This window comes from Falco naumanni, chromosome 6, assembly GCF_017639655.2.
Source record: "Falco naumanni isolate bFalNau1 chromosome 6, bFalNau1.pat, whole genome shotgun sequence".
NCBI classification, from domain to species: domain Eukaryota; kingdom Metazoa; phylum Chordata; class Aves; order Falconiformes; family Falconidae; genus Falco; species Falco naumanni.
Window position 1 is genome coordinate 64,845,575 of NC_054059.1, and position 23,920 is coordinate 64,869,494.

At 40.8% G+C, this 23,920-nt stretch overlaps 2 protein-coding genes across 3 annotated transcripts; both read right to left on the minus strand.

Annotated features, from left to right (window-relative positions):
• Positions 1-1,522: 1,522 nt before the first annotated feature.
• RPF2 (ribosome production factor 2 homolog) lies at positions 1,523-15,286 on the minus strand. The gene is made up of 10 exons (XM_040597932.1): positions 15,156-15,286; positions 14,044-14,176; positions 13,209-13,246; positions 12,462-12,501; positions 9,421-9,502; positions 9,252-9,328; positions 7,982-8,081; positions 3,567-3,669; positions 2,479-2,623; positions 1,523-2,172 (listed from the first exon to the last, which is right to left on the minus strand). Exons 1-10 carry the CDS (start codon positions 15,176-15,178, stop codon positions 1,993-1,995), a joined length of 921 nt encoding a protein of 306 aa, XP_040453866.1. The 5' UTR covers positions 15,179-15,286; the 3' UTR covers positions 1,523-1,992.
• A 3,570-nt stretch (positions 15,287-18,856) lies between these two features.
• On the minus strand, positions 18,857-23,688 carry GTF3C6 (general transcription factor IIIC subunit 6). 2 transcript variants are annotated; one of them, XM_040597934.1, is made up of 6 exons: positions 23,586-23,688; positions 22,354-22,434; positions 20,659-20,722; positions 20,034-20,078; positions 19,789-19,899; positions 18,857-19,479 (listed from the first exon to the last, which is right to left on the minus strand). In XM_040597934.1, the coding sequence occupies exons 1-6, from the start codon at positions 23,658-23,660 to the stop codon at positions 19,202-19,204; spliced, it is 654 nt and encodes a 217-aa protein (XP_040453868.1). In that variant the 5' UTR covers positions 23,661-23,688; the 3' UTR covers positions 18,857-19,201. The 2 variants fall into 2 exon arrangements, with proteins under 2 accessions (XP_040453868.1, XP_040453867.1); XM_040597933.1 differs by having other exon boundaries at positions 19,789-19,902.
• Between the last annotated feature and the right edge of the window lie 232 nt (positions 23,689-23,920).

Consider the following 23,920-nt stretch of genomic DNA (forward strand, 5'->3'; position numbering starts at 1 on the left):
TAGTATGAAAAAGCATACCCTAATTATCCTTACATTATATCCAGAATTTATCCCTGCCTCATACCTAACACATTTTGTCCACCACGCAGCTGTATTTCACCAGTACAAAAACTAAGAATAAAAGGGTATTTGCAGAAACAACCCCAGATGCGGGACATCAGGCACTTCAGGTTCCGCCTCTAGACAGCAGAGACAAAAAACCCTGCAAAGGGTGAATAAATGCACCTGGACTTTCCCCGCTGATCCATTTCCTACACTCGAGGACCCTGCGGCTCTCTAAAGTTGTCAGAAGGTGCAGCAGCCCTCACCTGCCCAAGCTTCCTCTTCATACAAGGGGCAAACTGTCTCACTTTTTGCATCTAACAGGATGTTAGATGGTCTACACTACTGCTATGAAAATCAGCTATTAAAAACCAAATTAAGGACCAAAACTAGCTTCCAAATTAGGAAAATACAATTTATAGTCTTTTAAAAAGACAGCATGCCTGTAGTCTATGAACTTACAGTCTTTTACAAGTTCCTAACAGACAGGACGCTCATCAGTACAATTTTTCTACAGCTATTACCAAGCATGGCTTTCAGTCAAAAGCATAGGGATTTGTACTTCAGAAAGATATGTTGAGAAATACAGATCTGAAGTAGCTTATGGAATGATCAATTTCTCAAACACATTGTTACAGATTGGAGAAAAGGGCTTAGAAGAGAGCCATGCAATTTTACCTAATGATGAAAAAATTAAGGTAATACATCAAAGATAAATATGTTTGTGCTTCAACAAAAGATCCCAAACTTGTAAAGCTCTTTCTTTTTCACACAAGTTTTATCAAACCAGCACAGCAAGAACGTCACATGTAGTATTTGCACAGCCACAGTTACAGCTCAGCTATCACATAAGGACAGCAAAGCTGCCCAGCAGCTTCCATCTAGGACGCGGAAGAGAGGTGAAAACAACAAACTGCCTATTTCTCATGTGACACTTTGGCTGATAACACTGAGAAAACTAACAAGAAAAGATAAACTATTAAAAAAGTAACTAGGATGAACAAGCTTGCTGTGTTTACGATAAAGTGTGTACACCTTTACCATAATTATGCTAAAGGGCAGAGTAATAGCTGCCAAAGAGACAAGCAGAAGAAAAAAAGGCAAGGTTTTTCACTACATTCCAAAACATACAAAACCACACCAAAGTCTCATTAAGCTCTTAAACTCTCATCCCCATTACTCAAGTCTTTAAGTGAGTCTTCACTAACTCATGAGCACAAACTGAGAAGGAAAGCAGGGTAAGAAGAAAAGACTTATACCTTTCACAGTAGCTTCACATACTTCCATTCTGGACACAAATCAAGCATCAAAGCTAGAAATTCAAACTGTAAAGGTTTCATTTATGCCTAATGCAAAACACCAAGTACTTTGCTACCATGGTGACTGAACGCAGTAAACACACCTTAATCACTCCCGATTCTGCAAGTGGCAAAGTAGGGCTTGGCGCAGTAGTTAAAAACATAGTCTGGCATCAGGCACATTGTGAGTTCACGTTAGAAAATGGTTTATCAAGTATTGCAATAGCACAAAAATCAAAACACAAAAATCAAATGAACAGAGAAGTTGTGTTGTGTATATTATGCATATGCACTGCTCTGGTCCTGTACAGAATTTAACAGATGAGTTGACTGATGAAGGGTTCCCAACATAACAGCCATAAAACTGAGGAAATGAGACACCTGCTTGACTTGCACACATTTGCCAACACCATGAGAGTAAGTACTCAGCTTCAGAAAACTAAGCAAGTTATATCACTTTTTTTATTTTAAATAACCAAGTTCCATGTTAAAGCTCAAAACTCCCATGTTCTCTTCACAATGACAAACCATTAAAGAGATTGTTTTTATAAAATTAAAACTGTAGATGAATCTTTTATGTCCAACGTGTTTATATTACAATATATATACTAAATTTGAAGGTACAAAGAGTTTTCAAAGCTGTTCCAGCTTATCAAGCCGATTTTGACTTTTTGGGACTAACCCCACCATCTTCAGCTGACTTCTCCGCTGGCCTCTTCCTTAGCCCTTTCATTTTCCGTGTTTGCAGTTTACCAAGATCTTGTTTCTGCATGTGGATTCGACCATAAGTTGTACCAAACACATCATGGGAGATGTTCTTTTTCTTCTTAGGCTGTAAGGGAAGAACAACATTAATATTTCTGAGTAGAGAGTGCCAGCTCTGGTGAGAATCGAGGGCCTAAAAGCAAGGCCGCATACATTGTTTGGATCTTAGGGATTAAAATTTTTCTGTATTCTCTATATGCTTCCAGAAGAGAGTTAGCCTGCCAGCTGATCACCATGAAAGTGCTGTGGCCCCAGAAATCCCAGCTGGCCTACATAGAAGTCAGCTTTGGTCAAATATACAGTAATTCATACTTCAGCTTTTGCTCTTCTTCACAGATAGATCTGTAAGTAATACACTTTCCAAGGTACATACTTTTAAGGCTTTTGGTTGTTTTAAAGACAGCTTATAAAGGTCATCTGAAGCTAAATGTGTCCTCCTCATAACTAGATCTAATGAAGGTCCCATCTCTTCCAGTTCAATTCTTGGTATTTTACAGCCAGATTTCTTCAGAAGCACCCTAGAAGGAAAAAACAAAAATCACCATTGTGATAAAGATTTATCTGTCTTTCTAAAGGGCAAGTTCAGTCCTGCAGTTCAGAACACTATTAAAAACAATTGCTACTGCTAACTCTATTATTGAGAAATATGTTTGTCAATAGCAATTTTTAATATATTCGTCCCATCACAATTTGAACACACCCAAAATATAACCTAATTTTATTTTTTTTTTTAATGAGACCAGTATTATCAGTATTATTTAAAACTCAGTCCCAGTACCCTGAAAGCCGTATCACTCCTCAAATTCAAAACAGTGCCCTGGGTATTAATAGACATTAACAACATTTACTATTGTTTACAGCAAAATAACTGGAGTGCTAACCAAGAAAATTTTGTTTGTTTGTTTTTAAGAACGAGACTGATGAAAGTGATTTTTGTTATAAGAGAAATCAAAATTGCATGGAACACAAGCTACACATGCTCACAGCCTCCCAAGGCAAGGCCATGAACTGTGAGGGTGAACAGTAACACAGCAAGAAAGACTGTCTTATGCTGCCTTTTCCTGGTGTTTCACTGGATGCAGCCTACTACCTGTTGTTCTCTGACAAACACCTAAACGAGAAGAGTCCTAGAAATCAGCCCAAGAACAGACTAACTCTGTGAAGTCTAAGACAGCTCTCTGAATTCACCAAGTTAATTCACACCACCTTAGCAATCCAACCATACGAAAGAGCAATCCTCCTAGCTAGCAGGAGGAGCTCAACAAGGAAGGAAGCAGCAGGTTTTGGGCTGAAGTGTTTCGTTTTGCTGTACAAGTTACTCTGTGTTATGGTAGAACACCTCTACACATTACATGCTTTAAATGCAGCACACTAGTGCTCAAGCCAGTTCAGTTACACAACTATAGGCGAAATTTGGGGAAAAGTTGACAAGTGTACCAAACAGATAAAACACACACTCACTTATAACTTCGCATGTAAATTTTCCCCTCTACAGCTGTGAAATGCAGAACGTACTCTAAACCAGCCAGACGAACACTGGGCACGCTAGGACCTCTGAAGAAATCTGAAAGAATATTTAAAAGGTATAAATGCCAGGTTTTTTCGCTGAAAATCAAACCAACAGATGACTATAACAAATTGGTTTATTTCATAATGGACCCGCATCACATCAGTGATGTGAGCTCCTTACCTATATAGATATTTTTACTGCATCTAACTAGCTAACGCTATAAAAAGGATGGCTCTAGAAAAGCCAAATCTGTATGCTTAATGGGAATTTCAAGACATAGCTGCTACTTAAAACACAGCCCCACCAAAACATGGGAGAAACTTAACATTGCATGTGTTAGCCCCTGCACCAGTGAAACCAAAAGCATGTAGAAATCCCAACAGGAACACAGTGACTTCCCAGGGATACTTTGGTAGCAATAGACACACTACCTAAAAATAAGTGCATGGAGAAGAACAAATACACTTTCAGAGCAGTAACTTAGCTTTATTAAGCTAATTGGGATAACTGCATTACCTATTCTTCTAAATATTCAGCTCTAAAGTCATAAAATTTGAATTTATCTTATTTTGTGTTTAGGCCAGTTTGTGCTCAGCTAAACATAGATCAATACAGAGAAGCCATTAGTTCAGGTATCTGTTCAAAGACATCATTCAAAAACCTGATACTTAAGATTCTTAATCAGAACCAGATTTGGAAGAGTAAGAAGGATCAAAGCCAATACAAAACAGTATCTTCTCTACTCTTACCTACATTTTCTCTCTCTGACTTGGGGAAAAAGTTAAGATATAACATTTCTTTCATACCTCCCCCACAACAAAGCTCTTCTGTCCTTTAGGTAAAGCAGTATTTGTCATTACAATGAATGTTTTCTCTATTTAACAAGCAGCACACATATAAAAATAAGACACTTGAAATACTTGCTTAGTTTGCAAAAAGAACACTGAAATACAAGTTAAATACAAAATGAGCCATCTCTTGCAAGGTTCTTCTATCAGGCTATGAAAAAAACACTGTGCAATCAGAGAGCTTGCAGTTAGCACAGCAATCTGTCCAACATATGCATAGGGTGGAGAAAGAATGTGACCTTGACTGAGGGAACAAGGTGTGCTAATAAACATGACAAGGCAATGCTGAAACATAGGAGAACTGCTAACAGATGCAAAACACATCAGTCTTTTCCGTTCTGTCCCATTTTCAGATCCCTCGGCTAATTGTCTCTTCCTCCACTGCCTTTTTTAAAGTATCAACCAGCACTGGAGTGACATCCAAAACAAAGTCTTGCTTGGCAGATATCAGCTGGAGTCTAGCCAGGAATTTCTTTGGTCAATTAAATCCTCTCCTGATTTTGTAGGCTAAGCTTGTAGTTAGAGGAAAAGTTGCAAATAAAATATTTTGTTTGCTTCTGGCATATACTTTCCCTTCAACGAGTTTTCTGTGGTTACAGAAGCGAACATTAACAGTAGTTTTATTGGCAACATCTCCCTTTCGTATTTTCCTGTGGCACCATACATCTTTTTACCCACAGGACGATCTCCTCCAACAAATGCAGGTGGTCAGGAATTTCTGTTCCCTGGCAATGCTCAACAGCTGCAGAAACCTTACACTTCAGTATACCCAGTGAGCTGAAGTTTTTTTAATGTATTCTTAATTCACAACCCTTGCTTTGGTTGGACTAGGGATTTGCTTTCTCCTTTCTTTCCATTCCTAGTTCTTTCTGCCCCTTGTCCTCAACATGTTTCCAGAACTTCTAATTTACTTTTTCCTGCAGAGAGCTTCACAGGACCTTTCAATTCCCAGATTAAATTCCTACATTGTTAACATGAGTCTATCCACTTCTTTTTGTATTAATTTGTATCCAAAAGCTGGTAACACTGTAACCTATGTAGCTATGGTTATCATTAGCAGAGTTCAAACTCCATCCCAGCCATTTCCCATCCATCCACTTCCTCAGCCAGAAAGAACCCATAAATCTTTGAGGCACTCAAAGTCTGTATGACGAACAAGCCAATGGTCAATCTAAAACTGCAGGAGTCTCCTGGAAACCAACATTTTAGGAAGTGTATAAGTCACATAATGCCTAGCCATTTTTAGGATTAAATGTGTGTGCAATAACAAAACTAGTAAGCAGGTGTGTAGAGATGAAATATTTTATAAACAGAAGCATAAAAAGCTATTAGAATTTCATGAACTGCATTCCAAGGACTTCCATCATAAATGAATTCCTACACTACCACATCAATAGGCAACAAAAACCAAAACAGAAAGAAAGGCATGTCTTTGTCAACCAGGTTTCTCAAGAAAAATGCAGCTGCCATTTATTTCTCCTAAGTAACTTCTTCAGAGTTTAAGTGGACCATAGGGTTTGGTTACCATGAAGACACTAATTCACCCTTCCCTTCAATTTTACAATGAAGCTGCTGGAAGATGATATTCTAAACATGCATAAACCCTTCTGATACCACAAAAGCCAGTGAAAGCTTGGCTGTTCACCAGTGTCATTGGCATCACATTGCTTTGGCAACAAGAATCTGTTAGCTATCTAATATTCCTTCTGGGATCCCAACAATACTGCCACAGTAATAAAATATTTGCTGCTGCTGTTGTAAAGACATTTTTCCATCTTTCTTAGCAATAGAGTGGCAGCTCAAAAGCACTGTCTTTTGCAGGAATAGAAAGAATCAGTCCTTCCCTACCAGTTAAAGTCAGTTTTTAAGCAGGTTGAATTATTATCCAACAATTTTAATTGATTAGTGATACTTTCAAGCTTTTACACCCCTTAACCTTTTCCTCTATTGTTTGGCATCTAAGTATTTCATAGAAGTCAGTAGCACATTAAGACCTGGAATACTTGGTGTACATTCAAGAAGAAAGATCGGGTGTCCCTATGAGTACGTTTGACTGCAGAGTCATTAAAGGCAAATAAATAGGAGAGGAGAAACTACAGAAGAACATCAAAAGAAATAGACAGGAAAGACTAGTTCATTATTTGGCAACTACCTAACGACGGATGTCTTTCATTTAAGGAATCAAGCTGTTTGACCATGGAGTGCATGAGCACATCTGGATGTCAATCCACCAGCACTGTGCAGATGCCTGCACAAGATACACTTCAGAAAATAACGCATCTGCTTCCTGCAGTGTAAATATTCATTTAGAGTGACACAATCTTTGTGTTCAGTATCCACCCACCTTCAAAAATTCATAAGCACAGTTACTAGCCTTTCATCTATCCCCAAGAACCACTCAGTCATATTGACATGATGCACATTTTTTCCTCTCCTGTTCCCTTCTCAGTCTCATTTCAGACGTAGCATCTTGTTTTAACATGAAGGGGAAAAAAATATCTCATTAAGGTCTGTTTCTAAAGCGCAATCATTTATCTGTCTGCTTAGAAAAAAGAGCCCAACCAATATTTATTTTATATGAAAGGGAGATCTTGCAAAGCTGTAAAATTATGAATTGGTACGACCCAAGAATGGAACTAAAAGAACAAGGCTGTTCTTATTGGGCAAGTTTCAGTATTTCACCATAGCTTAGAAGAAAAAAGTAATCTACTTTTATGAAAACCTATTAAAAAGAAAAAACATACCACCCTACTTACCAGTTCTAGTTCTACCAAGCCAGACACACTTTTAAAGTGTCAAGAGATACAGCACCATACGACTTCCATGTCTCAAAAAGCTACTCTAAGTATAGAGTTTTTTCTAGCCCCCCAGAAAAAACACACAATGTACTTCATCTTCCAGAGCCTCCAACCCTGAAAGAGCCAAAAACTCTACGACAGTTTGTTTACTAAGTTCAAGCCTGCCTTGAAGTTATGACACAGCTATTATCTACAGCTGATTTTTACTGCACGTGTTCTTTCCAAGTACCCTCATAAATGGCACTTTTGTTAAATCTGTCAAATTTCCAATAGAAAATGCTTTCATTATAAAAACACAAGTTCAATTATACCCATTTGACTTTTTTGTAAGCAAAAACATCCCGCTTTCTGAACTTAATCCACTGACTTCAAATTAAAATTTGATACTTGAAAAATATTATTTGGTTAGAAAATTGATGATCCAATACAACTACAGGGTAAAGACTTCTTGAAAAAGGCCAGAATTTTCCCACTAAGTAATGAATTTTAGTGAACACAAAGTTTCAACTTCAGAGTCTTTTAGGCTAGTCTTTTCCCCCTCCCTCTAACAGTCATGATGATCAGTTAACCTTCATTTCATGTGACAAGAAACTTGCAAATAGCTGTTCTTGTTTCTTTCTGAGCAGAACATAAGCAAACATTGACAAACCAGCACTTCCCAACAGATCATACTCCTACTGATTTATGCAATCCTACTGCTCAAATAATCAAAATACTTACCAATAAAAAGGCTCTTCAGTCTTCTGTATTCTTCATTTACATCAAACATATCACCAGCAAATATCAACATAGGTTTTGTTCCTTCAGGACATTTACTGTTCTGTGGAATAATTTTAAAACAGAACAAAAATTCAGATAGCTTTAGGGAACACATTGACTTAATAGGTGGCCAGCCATTCAACTCTGAATGAAAAATTGTTGTGACCTGTGATAGATGTGGACAGAGTACACACCTTTTTTTCAATGAAGAGTACTGTATGTGAATGGAAGGACTTTGGTTTTAAAAATTGTTTTTAAATTGTATTATTCGTTGTGCTTGATTAAAGAAATTCTTTCCTAAAAAATGTATAAGATAACATCTTCTGGTGAAAATTTGACTGCAATTACTAGTAAGAAAAGTAAAATCAGAGGCAAACAAGTCTTTTGTGTTTCTGACACTGGAGAGCACATGAAAAAGGCTAAAAGAATAGTTCAGCCAATCACTGAAGTAAATGTACTTTTTGGCCAAAGTTAAAATTAACTGTAACTTCCCTGCTATAAACAGTGTTACAAAGATACATACTACAATCTGACTTCAAGGGGAAGATTCACTTTTATAAACCATAATTTCTTCACTATCCCTCTAGACCATCCTGCCAATTTATACATTGTGATGAGAATAAAGATCATAAAAATCCCTTATTTTTGCAGTGTATGAACTGCTTGATACAAAAGTACACATACATGAAATGTTTCAGTCTTGCCAAAACAAACTTAACAGCCACAAAGTTAATTTTCTCTAGCTTTAAACACCAAGATGTTAGCTCCCTGTCTGAATTAAGTATAGTTCCCTGAAAACTGGCATTTATGTGCTACTGAAAGCTAAAGAAAGTTTCAGAATCATCTCAGTTACAGTGACCCTTTTTGATTATAATTTGAGAAGAGAGATTTCAGTTTTCTAAGCCTATGCCAGTTTATGTAGGAACCTACCACGAGCAGAACCTTACTAAGGTATTTTGTAGATGTAACTAATTAAAAAGAAAAATATTAGGAATAAAACAAGCCTAAAAAAGAATTTGAAAAAAAAGTTGTGAGCTTGCTCAAAGCAACCAAAATAAAAAACAGAGCATAAAAATAGCATTCTGGGGTATACAAATTAGCAATCCTCATATACTGCATGAAATGCTTTTTTAAACTCCTGTCCTTACTTCAAAGCACAGGAAAAGCTAATGCACAAAAAAAAAATTCCACCAGTAGATGTCACTGAAATACTGAATTAGCAATTCCTTACCTTGACATCTTTTAAGGATACAAACTTCTCAATGCCTAGCTCAATCATGTCTAGGACATGATAGTCAAACATACGACCTGTGAAAGTAAAAAAAGAAAATCCAGTTATTTAAATATTCATTGAAAACCAGACATTTCATCCAGATAAAAACCCAAGTGAGACACATTACCTATTATCAGGTTGTTTGGTCGCTTCTTGTTATGAGAGCCAAAGAGAAACAAAGAACAATCTGATTTCTTGGAAAAAAATTCCTACAATTGAGGAAAAGAGAAAAACTAATGAGTTCCAGTTTGTAGTGTTTAAAATATTTTGTGATGGCATACATCACAGACACGTGAGTTTAAGAGCTGCTTAACAAGGACAGCTGCACTTGCCAGAAGAGTTTTGAGCACGTCCAGGTCCACATAATGTAAAATTGACAGCTAGATTCAAGGTTCAGACAACAATTAATTTCTTTTTTATTCCCCACTGCAGTCTTAAAGATCAAGCCAGGCCATCTTTTTCTTGCCATTTTATCTGTAATGCCCTTTTTCATAGTTCCTCATTATTTGTTTTTACATAAGATACCTTCAACCACTTCTCCTTGCCTGAAGAGTATTTACAAGTTGGCTGCAACTGTAACACCTCATTTTGGTGACTCAGCTAAGCTTTATACAGCATACTAGCTTTGCTTAAGTTTCTGAACAACCAGTTAATTCCCTCAACAGCAAGCAATTGTTTAAGACTAAAATGCTACTTAAAACTAAGTCAGTGGTGATTATCAGAGACATCTTTCCTCCAGGTGGAGTAGATTAAGAACCTACCTTGAACCAGAGCCCATACTACAGCAATTCTTTCTGAGGATGTCCAACTCCAAAGCCTTTTTATTTATGTACTGCTGCGTCTCAAGGCAGCCCCTCATTCTGTGTATCAACTGTGGTTCCTAAATATACACACAGGCTATTTATCCAGTACTTCCCAGAAGCACCAGAATTTATCTATCTGCACTTGGCAGACGGGAAGCAGAAAAAGCCACTGCATCTCCTCCCACCCCTGCAACAGCAGCACATCACAGAGGACATTGTAGCTCTGCCCCTCTGGGAGGTCACAAGGGACACCCTCAGGAGCAACCCTAAACTGGATTAATTGCACATACAAATCTCACAGCTCAGTGCTGAGCTCTGCCACCAGGTCTCTGAAAAATACTGACTGTAGACTCATCAAGAACAGGTCTGAGGGGACTCCCGTTGAAACACTTGCTCATGCAGCCCTGTTAATCACTGTGTAAATTCTCTATCAGCTATATGCAAATTCTCTAAGAGCTATCTGATAGTTTAAGAAAAAGATGCAACAAACTCAAATGCCTCAGATGTATCCTGCATGTACTGGCACATCACATACACTGCAAAACTGCCCTTTTCAAAAAATGCCTGTAACCAAGTTAACAAAAAAAACCCCCTAGTTTCATTTGACTTTCCCTATCTTTATAGCCTCTGATTACTTGTTCAGACTACTCTCAATGAATTGCTTTGACGTTACAAGAATTAAAGCTCCCTTAAGGACCCCCTTGTAAAATCTCAGAATGATTTTAACTGCCATGTTTTCCCAGAAATTATCAGAAGTTTAAACCAGTGGTCAGCTGACTATCAGCTAGTTCCTATATGACTGTGAAATCAAGTTATCCAGCTATGTCATACAACTTTCCCCACTGCCTACAGTAAGTTTTCCATTCCCCTCAGGATATTTCAGGGATGGCTGCATTACTGTGCTTCATGTCAGGAGCAGAAGCACGTACTACAACACCTCAGCTTCAGTAATAATGCATATTAAGTAACTTTCTATGTTGGTCTATCTATGCTGCAACCACACTGATTCTTTGATCCTAACGCTTTAACTCAACTGTCCAATACAGCTTCAGCAACTCCTCTAGCACTCACTATTGGCTGCCTTCGCTTTTTTTTAAAAAGGACCCTTAATGATCATTAAAGATCCTTAGATATCTCACCTCACCTCTTCCTTTTTATTTACAGAGAATTCCTTGGGTATGTTTCCCATTTATTTTCACAATCCCTTTCAGACAAGAAAGTGCCTTTTTGCCCAGTGTGTATATGTGATTTTTTTTTTCCTTCTCACACAGATTTACTTAATACAATACCCCCAAGTTCCCAACTTCAGCATGCATTTTCAGTGAGTTATTTCAACAGCTGCCTCACACATTGGAAAGCTGACCCTTATTTCCCTGTGTGAGTCAGCAGTGGCACATAGCAAACATCATCAAATCATGGCCACTGGGAACCAAACAACATATTTTTGGGATAATTAATTTTTGTCTTTATTGTAAAACTGCAGCTGTATATCATTATCTCCTTTCTCTCATTTTGTTGAGGGAAATATATATATTCTGCTTTTATTTCTGCAGTTAAAGTAATGCTTCAATTGAAGAACAAATGTGTGAGATAGAATCTTAGGATTAGCACCTCTACTTTTTGCCTTCCTGCTCATGAATTATCCTGACCTTAAAGCACTGTATCAACACCAGACCCAGACAGAGCATATCACTAAATGTATTTCCAAACATACCTACCTTTCCAAAATACCCTCCAAGGACACTGTTACAACCTCTTTGCAGGACAAATACACATATTTAACTGAAATTGTGCATTTTCCTGGCAGTTCTTGACTGAATGTTGGAACAGAACTCTAAACAACCATCTCACACTTGCACAGCTGATGCATGTGGTACTCTGCTGGGCTTTTCTTTCCCTCTATTCAAACACAAGGAAGTCACAGAAAGCTACGACCCCTCCATTTAACTACTTTAACCTACAAATTCACCAAACTGAAAACAAGTTGATCAAAAGCTATGTCACTTCAGAGGACTAACTTTCAGAAAACCAAACTAAAGCACTTTATTCTTCTTTTCATATGAAGCACCATTACTTATAATGGTATTACAGACTCCTAAATTTGTCTGCCAGTTTACAGAAACATGCATTTGCAGCAAAGACCAAGTCCTCACAAAATGATGACTCTGCCTTGCAGCCAGAGGAAAAATATGCCTACTGTCACCATAAATCTAGACACAGCCCTACCTTCAACTCATCCAAACTCCCCATAAGCTTTGTTTGTCATCTAGTTTCTCACAGAGTAATAGAAAATTATCCTCCAACCAAGTTCTCCACGACTTTAAGGCTATAAAATGTCATAAGAGAAGATGTGGTTTATACTTACCAATGATGTTTGATCCTCAAAAGGCCTGGTAATATTTTTCCTGCGAGGAGGAAAAAAATATTAAAAAAAACCCCAAAACCAAGCAGGCCCATATAAACATTTCTAATTAGTTCTCTGACATTAAAACTATGTATTCTACTGGAAACTCCAGCAGTAGAGTTCAAACCATAAGCCTTATTAATAGTGCCAGGAGTGCCTTAGTGCCACTGTTGCCATTCTAAGTACTCTCTTCCACATTTCCTGTGTCCCGGGGTCTGACTTCCAGATCACCACCACCAGTGACACTTCATAAACCCCTGCCTTCACCAGTTCATCCAGTGTTAAATTTAGCTATTACAATTAATGTCTCTGCACTACATCCATACAGATACTGGGTTCCCATTTTGAGCAAGACTTATCATTATAATTTGTAGCTCAAACTTCTAAGAATTCAGCTAGAAGAACTCCAGCCTACCCACCTGAGACAAAACCTCAATAGCTGTTTGCACAGATCAGTCAGAGAAACCAACTGTTCAGGCCTGCTGAATCCTGCTCCGTAACACTCGGCATAGAACTGGCCTCAGCACCAACACTGGTCACATCCAGCTTGTTTCCAGTCTACTGAAATTTATGACGAATTGCAGTCACCTTCTGCAACCGTTTCCATTGTTCAAGCCCCCACACTAGCCAGCATCTCTATTCATGCTTTGAAATTACCAAAAGCTGTCTTGTCAAAAGACTCAAAGATGTCAAAGCAAGACCACTTACTTTTTATACAGTACAGCAAAAGGCTTCTTCACAGCATACTGCAAAAGACAAGAGTTAAATACATTATTGCTAAAACATGTAAGTGCACAGCCCTATTTTTTCTAAACCCCTACAACTTACATGATCATATAAAATAGAGTAACTGTTTGTGCAAATCAGTCTAGAAGAAGGCACCTCAAAAGGCCTGCTCACAATAACACCCTTCAAGTTAGTAGCAAACTTGGTTCCCAATTAATTGCAGAAGGACTTACTTCTAGAAACTAAGATAAAACAAAATAACTGAAAAACAGCTGAAATCAAAGCCATGTAATGGAATCCTTCTGCTTCTAGGGGCAAAAGGGAAAAAACAACCACCTGATTATCATCAGCATAAAATGGTAATAAAATGACAAAACAAGGAGAGGAAAGTGTGCAGGAACAGCTACGCTATTTTCAGGTATGGAGTTGAGACAGGATTTGTAAGTTTAAGAGAGGTTCAAAGCTCCATATCAATACACACAAGCAGTTTACAGGATTCTGGGATATGACTTCACCTGAGTGATCCAGTCCCAATTCTGTATCTAATTCTCTTGTTTTCAAATGGACTTGCAACACTTCACCTTATACACTACATAATCATGGGAAAAATAATAGGGAAGAGAATAAACTCAAAACTTCAGAAGAAACTGGAAGAAAATAGTCTCCATCAAGGAGTAGGTAATGACACCTTTGGAGTACTAGGCAATCCAAGATTTGAGGAATGGAAAGAGCATGAAAATACTGATCTTGCAGCAGAGAGCATGCAAACTGTAAGAAAAAGAGAAAGGAAGGTTGCATACTATGTCCAACAACTTACAATGTCTTTAAGCACTTCAGTCACTGTTAAGTTTGCATTTCCTCCTCTTATTAGCATAGCATTTTTTGTGTTTTCCTTAAGTTTGGGTTCTCTCTTCTCAAGAAATCTTTTTGCTCTCTTAGTTTTAGGCTTTCTGCAATAGTAAGTTAACAGTTAAAAAGTCAGTATTGGTAACAAACACTTAACACTGCAGAAAAAGAGTAAAACAAAACAAGAACTGGAACAAGCTGCATTCAAGTAACTCATTTCAGTCACTCAAACTAATCCCAACCTGCAGAATTACTATCAATGCTAAAAGCCCAGTCTCAGATGAATGTGTTTCACCATCACTCCTCTTCCTCTCTGTCCCTCCAAGTGAGCAAAGCCGATTTTACAGTCTTGGACTTTTCAGTTTCTGCTAATTTAGAGCTTAAGCTATACCAGAATTCCCACAGACTACTGACAGGCTGAAAGTTTCCCCTCACACCAGCTCCCTCCTCAATCAGACTTGCAAATGAGAAGAAAACAAAGTTCCTCAAAGACCATCAGTGGCATCCAAAAGGAAAGCTCAGGCACGGCATACCTGTTGGCAGGGACCAGAGAGCAGTACCACACAATATTTAGGTGCAATACACCAGCCTTTGCAGGAGCACAGAGCTTATAAAAATTAATAGCTATGCGACTTAAGCACTGCATTCCTCCACTAGATGAATGCAAAGGTTTTAATATCTTCTCGGTGAAGCATTGTATTTATTTTCATTTTAAAAGCAAACAAAAACCCCTACACAGGTACTTCCAACTACAGATGAAGACAGTTCTTTGCAGCGTACGGAAATACATCAGTGCAATACCAGCTGGCCACCGCGCTTCCTTTAACTTTACCAGCTGAGTAAAGGCTGCCTTGCCTCCAATAAAAAGACGGCAGCGTTCCTTTTCCCCCTTCCTTCAAGTTTTCCATAGGCCCTTCCTCTCTGCTTGCCTCCCCCCTACAACCCTCCCCAGCCCGGCGCCGCCCAGGCCCCACAGCCGCCCCGCCGCCCAGGGCCCGGGGAAGCCGGGCAGCCCGCAAGCTCGGAGCCCCCAAACCGGGCCGGGAGAGGACAACCGGCCCCCCGCTCCCCCGCCACACTCACACCACCCGGTCCAGTGCGTCCATGGCTGCCCAGCCGCCTCACGCGTGCGCGCCGCCGCGCAGCGCCATCCGGTACGTCACATCCGCCGCGGGAGGGGCGGGGCCAGAGCGGCGGGAGGGGCGGGGCCAGAGCGGCGGGAGGGGCGGGACCAGAGCGGCGGGTAGCGCGCCGGGCCGGCAGTGAGCACTGCAGGAGCGACGCCCCGCGGAGCGGTGGGTGCGAAGTAACGGCCGCACAAATAACGATGCGGTGACGCAACTGTGCGGCCGGTCGGCTTGTTTCTGAGCTTCTTGCTTACCCTCCTCCCGTGCCCGGCGCGCTGGGAGCGCAGCAGTGGCGCTGACGACAGGAATCACGCCGGCCCGCAGACCACCGCCCCCCCCCAGTTCTGACTGGTGCTCGGAATAACCGGCTGGCTGGGCTGGTTGTGGCCGGGTCGGTAACGCTGAGGGGTTTGCTGTCCACAGCAGTGCACTCGTAGCACCTGCTTTCTAGGAGGGATGGGGAAAAGATGGGTAAAAAGTGAGTATGGTTGCCAAAATTATGGCTAATAATAGAAACAGAAGTTTGAGCATTATAAAGAACATATAAAACCTAAAAATACCCAAACATTATTACTTACAGTTTGTGATATATGTAAAGTGTTAAAAAAACCCCAACTGATCCCCAGATAAACTAGACCAAAACCAGCTTCAGTATACTGCTGGAAGAAAAATCTGAAAAGGGGCAGAAACCATTCTGCTAGAATATTGCTTTGAACGTAATACAAAAATTCACAGATACATCGTGACAGATTTAGCAGCTGGTTAACAGAACATAACAGGGAATTGCTGTATTTGCTCGCTGACAGCAAATGAGCTCTGGGAAGCACCCTCGGCTCAGCCCACCACAGCAGGCGCTGCCGCCAGCCCAAGCGCAGCCCAGCACCGCAAATGCTCCCCGCTGCAGACTAGGGTGGACGGACGCTATTCCAGTTCGTAATATTCCCAAGATCATTATTCCAGTTATAGTCATCCTCAGTCAGCACCATACAAATGAAGTCTGAACAATGCTTTTACACTTCCATGATTGCAGTTAAATCCAGAAGGAAGGCTGCGTGGCCTGCCTGAAACCTCAAGCACAGACACCACCATGTGAAATATCCACACCCAGGCTGGAAGCATATAGAACGTGTTTTCTCTTCTTCCTCACCTTCCTCTCCCTGTCTCTCCTTTCCTCATGATCCAAGTTGCTTCTACACAGAAAAAGGGAACAGTGGGATTGATGGTTTGAAACGGTTGCACTGTTCTGATGACTTACCTTTACTGATTCTGTGCTGTGAACAATGCTGGGGGTGAACTTCTCTGATCATTGCTAATTAAAGTATTACATAATTATGTAATTATGCTGGAATTAATTAGGCATTCCCACCCTCACAGTTTAACTATTCTGAGGGAGGCAGAGAAAAGCAGGAAGGAAGAAAGGTCATGAGGAAAATGTTTTATGTTTAAAATATGCTGTGCTTATTATCATGAATGCACCACATACTCAACTTCTCTATGAAATGCTATGTGACAATATAAATGATGTAGCAGTATGTAGCATCAACCTACAGACTAGCTAAGGGCCACAATCCAGTCACACGGATCAGTTTGGGAATGACTAATGCATGGGTACAGGATCTTAGGTATAAAAACCTCCAGAAAATGCCAGAGGAAAAAATCAGAGCCAAGAAGGGGAAAATAAAAAAATCCCAGCTGTGGAAGAATTACTTTGGGGGTAAAATTAGAGAAAACTGGGACCTAATAGAAGTGTAGTATTACAGAAAGCTTTTTAGAGTAAAATACAGCTATCGCTTTCAGGATGGTTGGCATGCATGGAATCCACTTTACCACGGGGCTCCTGAGCAACACACCCTGCCAGCTCAGCACACACCAATAGGAGTAACAGAGCAGAGAGCCCACGGCCAGGTTCTGTTGTACTCCCTGCAGGAACGGGAACTTGATGGTACCACACAGCTGATAAGCTGCACAGCAGTTTTCAAATGAAGAATGTACGAGAAGATGTCTGCTGCTGAGCCAACCATTGTGGAAAAATTATTTTCCTCAGGTGAAATAATGTCATTGCAATACTAATGCACACCTCCACCCCAAAGTTGCCTACCTTCAAGGTACTACCACACCTCACCAGGCACGTGACACCAATCAGTAACAACATGTATAACTAGAGTCACTCAAGCTCCGCTGAAATGTAAAGAAAATGAACAGGTATTGAACTGAAAGAAGTCCAAAGTGGGGAAATTGTTGTCTAAACGCCTAAATTACCAAACTCTGATTTAACAATATGTTAAACAAATCTGTGCACAAAGTTTAGGTCAAGCTGACCCACTCTTTACAGGTGAAGGGACTTCAATCAAGAGAGCCAGCCTTGGGAAGGATGAGAAACAAAGAACAGATAGTGAAAAGAACACTATTATCTAAGCTGTCCAGAAAGAAGCCTTCAAGGAAGGAAAGTTCTGGCCACAAGAGAAGACAAGTTGATAAAGTGTTGCAATCCACTGACATCAACAGAAAAGTAGTTGAAAATAGGACAAAGGTAATTATGGCAGTGGGAGATCACAACCTCCAACTCAAATAGCGCCCCCGCCCAAAAGAGGGCAAAACTTCACTGGAGGAGCATGCATAGTTAGTAAAGAACTTAAGTAGTGCTACCTGAGGATATGTGCTAATTTGCATTAGAAGTGAGAAACTTGTAGCCAGTCCTGTGTATGATAACGAACATACAATGTACTACAAAGTGTAAAAAGTAAGCAAAGGAGGGGAGAAGTTGGGGAAGACTCCATTGCAACTTCTGGGATCAGTTGACAGGCTGAACCTGTCTTCTCCCCCATAGGGAGATCTACTGGGTAAGAACTTTATTCCATGACTAACTCATGCTAGCTGTTACAGGGTGTATTGTTTTAAGCTTGTTTTGCAGTGTATTTTCACCTGCAATCTTCAAACATTATTCTGTCACAAAGTTGCATTTTTTATAATAAAAATCTTCAGCTGAAGTTCATTTTGTTTGTCTCCAGAGATTTGAGTAGTTGTCATAAGGCATTTGACTCCGTGACGCTGTCAGCAGAAGTCCCCATATAGGTTAGTCGAATCACCCTCCAATACAGTGGACTGCCAAAAGGCCAGTAGCGGACAGATCCTTCTTTGGAAGCTGACAGGCTGATCAAATACAAAGGGTTCAAGGAAACCCCCCTTCCTAACATGACACCAACAAAAGCCCCAAAATACACACACACTAAAAAAGAGAGATATTTCCTTTTGTACAACACACATTACCTTATATAGAAAGTGGGGGAAGGAAGAGTGACCAGTGCCTCATTATGACCCAGATTTCAGCTGCTGACTGAAATCACAGGGGTTTTCAAGACTTGACTGGACAAAGCCCTTAGCAACTTGGCCTAAATTCAGTGTTGACCTTATTTCAAGCAGGAAGCTGGACAAGAGACCTCCTGAAATCCCCTCCCACATGAAGGATTTCTAAGACCATCAAAAGGACAAAGGATGCTAGAGAAAATCCAAACTAAGCAATCTGGTGAGTATTCAAACAGGTAACAAAAGCCACACATTTTCCTTTCAATAGCTGCAGAACAAGCACAGACATAGTATGCAGCTGAATATGACACACAAGATAAAGCTACACTAGAAAAATTCAGGACTTTATTTTAAACAATGATATTATTTTTTATATTTTAATTTTTTTTACAAAATGTTCCAGACTAACAATACATCAACGTTTTTCTAAGGTTGGGGGTTTTTTTAGTTCTGTAACCACTTCCTCTTCTTCAGTTTTGAGGTAGAGATACACACATTTCCAATCCATTTAAAAGACACTTCAGCCCTCCCCACTATAATCCAAACACAAAAGCAATACACAAGAATACAATGTCCATTTTCCCACTATTAATTGCTCAGATAAATTGGAAATCATGTCATGACCTATAAAAGTTGACCCACTAACTCCATGAAGAACTCCTGAAAAGATCAGAGCTGATATCATGGAGGGGTACTGTCTTAGGCAACACCTCCAGAAGGAGAATCCTCTGCCCCAGAAGCAGGGCTGTCAGGCAGGGGAAGAGAGGCATCTATTTCCAAGCTGTGCTGCTTCTCCAGATCACAATTCACATCAGAATTTCCTCCACCACTCACCTCTCCCTCTGACTCTTCAGTTAATTTGTCTTGGGCCTGAACTGACTCCTCAGAATCTTCTTTTTCACGCAGAAAGCTGCAAATTGTATTAGGCCTGCTGTAGGAAAAATCTCTGTCCTTGATCTGTAACCACTCCACTCCACCTGATGCAAAGAAGGAAAACTGATATTAGTGACAGAAGGAGTTAAGAGTTAACAGCCGGTTTTTTTAGGTTCACTGTTATTAAGGCTGAGACTGACCAACATTTAAGTAAAGAATTACTTGGAACAGAAAGATGTCTTTCATTAATTTGGACCAACACTATTTTTTGTTTTGTATTTAAATACACACATTTGATACCTAAAGAAGAAAGTTCCCCTAATTTCCTGCATGCTCTTGAACCAAACACACAAGGCTGACACTCCTAAGCATAACCCATCCATGGCCCTATGCATAACAGCAGAGGCACTAACCAACATTCTCTTCTCCTTCTTTCTTTTCTGTCAAAAGTGTCCGTGTCATGTTCAACTTCTTCACTGTGTGGCACTTGTATTTCAGCTGTACTTTTTGGTTGCCTTCTGCATCTACTATGAAGACAGGAGAAAAAACAATACCCAAAACCCAATCATTATAGTGAATTCCACTATCAAGTGAAGCATGACAAACATTTTTAACCTCCCATGCTACCACAATGAACTGGTCATCAAATCACAATTACCATGCTCAGTGTTTTCTTCAAAAACCACACAGGTTCCCAAGGCATCTGTGGAAAACATAGAAAGAAAGTCTTAGAGACTAATTTATATCAGCTGTAGACACTACACCTACTGGCACAGCTCTGGGAATGTTCTGACTTCCAGCCGCTCACAAAGGCCCAGCATTGTTAACCACACTGCCAACTCCAGAACGGGCAGGAGAACCATGGTCATTTGAAAGTTACTACAAGGGAGGATTCCAGATCATTTTCTTCCAGACCAGTGTTGTCACCAAAAAGCAAATGGGAGAACTACAGATTGCATAACGTGCCAGTCCTGCTCATACAGGAGACAAGAAGCATTCACTTCAAGGCATTTTGTGACCCATGTTTTGCCTTGCAGAAACACCAGCTGGTGGATGCTGGAGTCCACTTCCAGGCATACCTTCTAGTAAGTAACACAGACGCATGGCTAATCTAGCAGCAAACTCAGACTGGTGCTGCTCTATATGGTGTTATACAAACACAACTCACAACTTCAGCACCTCACAGGACCATGTTCTCTATCTGCAGTGCAATTAACTGACATTAAGAAAGTGCTGTGGGTCACATGAAAAAGGAGACATTGTATCCACATCATTTTTCCTACCTTCATACTCTCCTGCAAATACATATCTGTCCACTTGTAAAATGGGCCTGTCTGTCTCTATTCCCTATAAAAAGAAACACAAAATCGAGCAGATGTCAGGTCTATTAGCCCAGGCAAATTTCTTGCTGTAAGATCAGAGAAAACAGATACAGCAGAATCCAGATTACATCACTTCCTTGAAAAGTTAACTAATTTTTCGGTAAAAGTTTTGAAGGTGAGGCACTATGTAGTAAATTGTGAAAAATGCAGAATATCACACAGGTTAATAGGAATTTGTGCAATTTTCCTCTTGTACCTTTAAAAAACCGAAGTATTGAAGATAAGCAAGGTATAAGCTCTGGGATTCTCTTTCTGCTGCCTAAGTTGAGAACATCAATAGCATTAAGCTAACATGCAGAACATATTTCCGGTTGGTTGATTTTTTTTACTACAGGAAATTAAGAAAAATAACACATCTGTACCAAGCAACAGTATTAAGTTTTTTAGTATTAAATTTGGCTGTATTGCATTCTTTTTTGGACTATGCAGAAATGGAGACTGCCTTCCCCTTATGTGACCAGCATCACAGAAAACTTGCTAAACAGAATAACACAAAGCAGAATCTTTTATTAGAGTTTTAACAACAGTTGTCCATTATCAAAAATCTCAAGGAATGCTTACTCTGTGGAATGAGCACAGGTAGATTTGGATATGAATAGGATACAGTACAGATACTTAAAATTTTTCTAGTAACATTACAAGAGAATCTTAAAGCCCAAAATTTAAAAGAATCCCATTAACACTACTGAAGAACATGTAGCCATTCAGATACCAGTAATGAATCACCTGTGTAATACATTTCAAGCAACTTAGGTCAGATCCAGGAAGCAAATCTGCTTATAAAAGCATACCCTTCCAGTGATGGATAACCTATGAATTTTGACTGTGCTTCTACATTTGAGATTTTCAGAACTGACTTTACCACCTCACACATATTCTGATCAGTTGCATACCCTGAGATGCTCTCTTCCATCTTTTCAGTTTCTAATAAAGGTCTGGTTTCAGAAAGCATTTGCAAACCAATAGTACTTGTACTATCTGTACGGCTCTCATAGTCCATGTCGGTTTTGAAGGGCAAATAAGATTTGTCCCATATGAAGAAAGTGATTAAAGAACTCAAAAGGAAAAGGACAGGTAAGCCAGATTCTTACAATAACCTCACAGTGAAGCAAACAACATCCAAAACTATTTATCAAATGCTTAATACCCAGTTACCCTTTACAACATTTGAACTTGCCAGGCAGTATCTGCAAATAAATCCATTGTAAATACAGTGTAATTCAGAAAGACTTTGGCTTTACCTGTCATCTGTACTCAAGTTGTTTGAAGAACTGTGCTTAAGAATATTTTTTAATGTGTAAAATACACAATTAAAAATACAAACGAGTTTGAAATGAGAGAAGATAATGGCCCTAGCTTATAAATACTTCTGAAAAGATTTCCTTACATTTACATAATACTATATTCAAAGACAATATGCCATTTCTGAAATAGAGCCCACAATGTGCAGCCAAATACTACCAAGACAGTGCGCATAATTCCCTGTCAAAGATTTGATCTAAATGTTATTGACTTTAAGGAATGTAGAAACAGCCTCAGTCCCCTGTTTACATGCATACTGACTTACCCCTTTCCTATTGTGCTGTAATCACTCACCAAAATCTTGCATTTGTTTTCACATTTTTCTAAGAAGTCTGAATCAATAATTCCTGATAGTTCCACCATGACCAGCTGCTCCTACAAGGTAAGTTCATAACATAATTGATATATCCGAACTCAGGGAAAAAAAGAAAAAAGATCTCCCCAAACCAAGAAAAACAACATACAAAGACCTAGACCTCCAGAATAAACAGACCCCTAACCTAACTTATTCTGCATTGTCTACAGAAATGGCAGCCAGATATTGCAGTCCCCAAGGAAATGCAACGACCCCCCTACTCCAGCAGGCTCCTGTTTCACACCAGAATTTCCTGGCCTTTTCTTCCCAACTAGGAAGGGAGCAATTTTTTCATCCTTGAAAAATGAGGATTGATATAATAAACGATTTATTAATTATAATATGACCAGCTACGTATTCCAAAACATATTTTTACAAAGCTTTAGAACCTGCCTATATAAGACACCATAACCAGAGGTTAAGCAAGGTGTTGCTTGAAACGGTTACTTGTAACTCTTTATAACATCTTGCTTTGAAATCAATTCCTGCTTGGAATTCCTTACAATTTTGGGCAAGGGAAATGCAAAGACAAAGCAAAAAAATAACCCCTTGAAAAAAAATCTTACATTCAAGGAAGGGTTTGCATGAATCACCATCTACTAAGCGTCCACGAACATAGTGACAGAAGAGTGGCAGTTTGTATCTTCGGATGTTACAGGGATAGGAAGCAACTGAAACTGGAAGACCACTTTGTGACAACGCCGTTTTACAGAAAACCCGAAGGGGAACTGCCCGAAGAATACAGCCTTCGGGACACCATGGTTGCGGGGCAGAGAAACCCGCCGGGCCCAGGGAAGCGCGCTGGCTGTGCCCGAGCCCACGGCTGCCCCCGCGCCCGGCCCGCCCCGGCCCTGCTCCATGCGGCGGCGAGCCGCGGGCACCGGCTCCCGGGGGAGGCCGTGCAGGGAGCCGGAGATAGGAGAAGGGGCTCCCCCTCCTCCAGCGGGGCCCTGAAGCAGGTGCTTGGCCCCGGCGGCCCACAGGAGGGCGGGCGCTGGGCCTGACCCCGCCACCCGGCCCGGAGGCCGGCGGGGGAAGAGGGGGCCGGGCCGGGCCCACAGGCGGGACACGCCCCGAGGGGGGCCGGGCCGGGCGGCGCCCCTTCCCCTAACGCTGCTCTAAAGGAAGGGGAACGCGGTGGGAGCGCGTCCCGGTGTCGGCATCCACCAACCTCCACCTCGTCGTCGTCCTCCTCCGCTTCGCCCTTCCTCTCGGCCTCCCCCACGCCCTCTGCCGCTGCCGCCATGTCGCTCGTGGAGGCCCCGCCCCCCGCCTCGTCTCAGCGCGCACCACGTGAGCGCGGCGCCGCCATCTTAGAGGGCGACCGGTCCCGCCTCCCAAACGCTCGCGCGGCTTCTGCCCCGCCCTGCGGTGGGCGGAGGTTGCAAACGGCGCCAACGGCAACGGCGGCCTCGCCCCCGCCCGCCGCCGGCCGCCCCCAGCAGGAGGCGGGAGCGAGGCGCGCGCCTCGGCGGCCGGTAGGCGGCGGGACGTGAGGCGCGGTCA

Bases quoted from the DNA above. Each gene is read 5' to 3' on its own strand.
- RPF2 (XM_040597932.1), bottom strand. From the start codon at position 15,178: ATGGACGCACTGGACCGGGTGGT. The intron at 9,503-12,461 runs GTAAGTATAAAC...CCTCAATTGTAG, and splicing joins TTGAGGATCAAACATCATTG to GAATTTTTTTCCAAGAAATC. The intron at 2,624-3,566 runs GTGAGTGTGTGT...TTTTCCTTCTAG, and splicing joins ATTTACATGCGAAGTTATAA to GGTGCTTCTGAAGAAATCTG.
- GTF3C6 (XM_040597933.1), bottom strand. From the start codon at position 23,660: ATGGCGGCAGCGGCAGAGGGCGTGGGGGAGGCCGAGAGGAAGGGCGAA. The intron at 20,723-22,353 runs GTGAGTGATTAC...TTCTTTTTATAG, and splicing joins AAAACAAATGCAAGATTTTG to GGAATAGAGACAGACAGGCC. The intron at 19,903-20,033 runs GTAATTGTGATT...CTGTCTTCATAG, and splicing joins TGAAGAAAACACTGAGCATG to TAGATGCAGAAGGCAACCAA.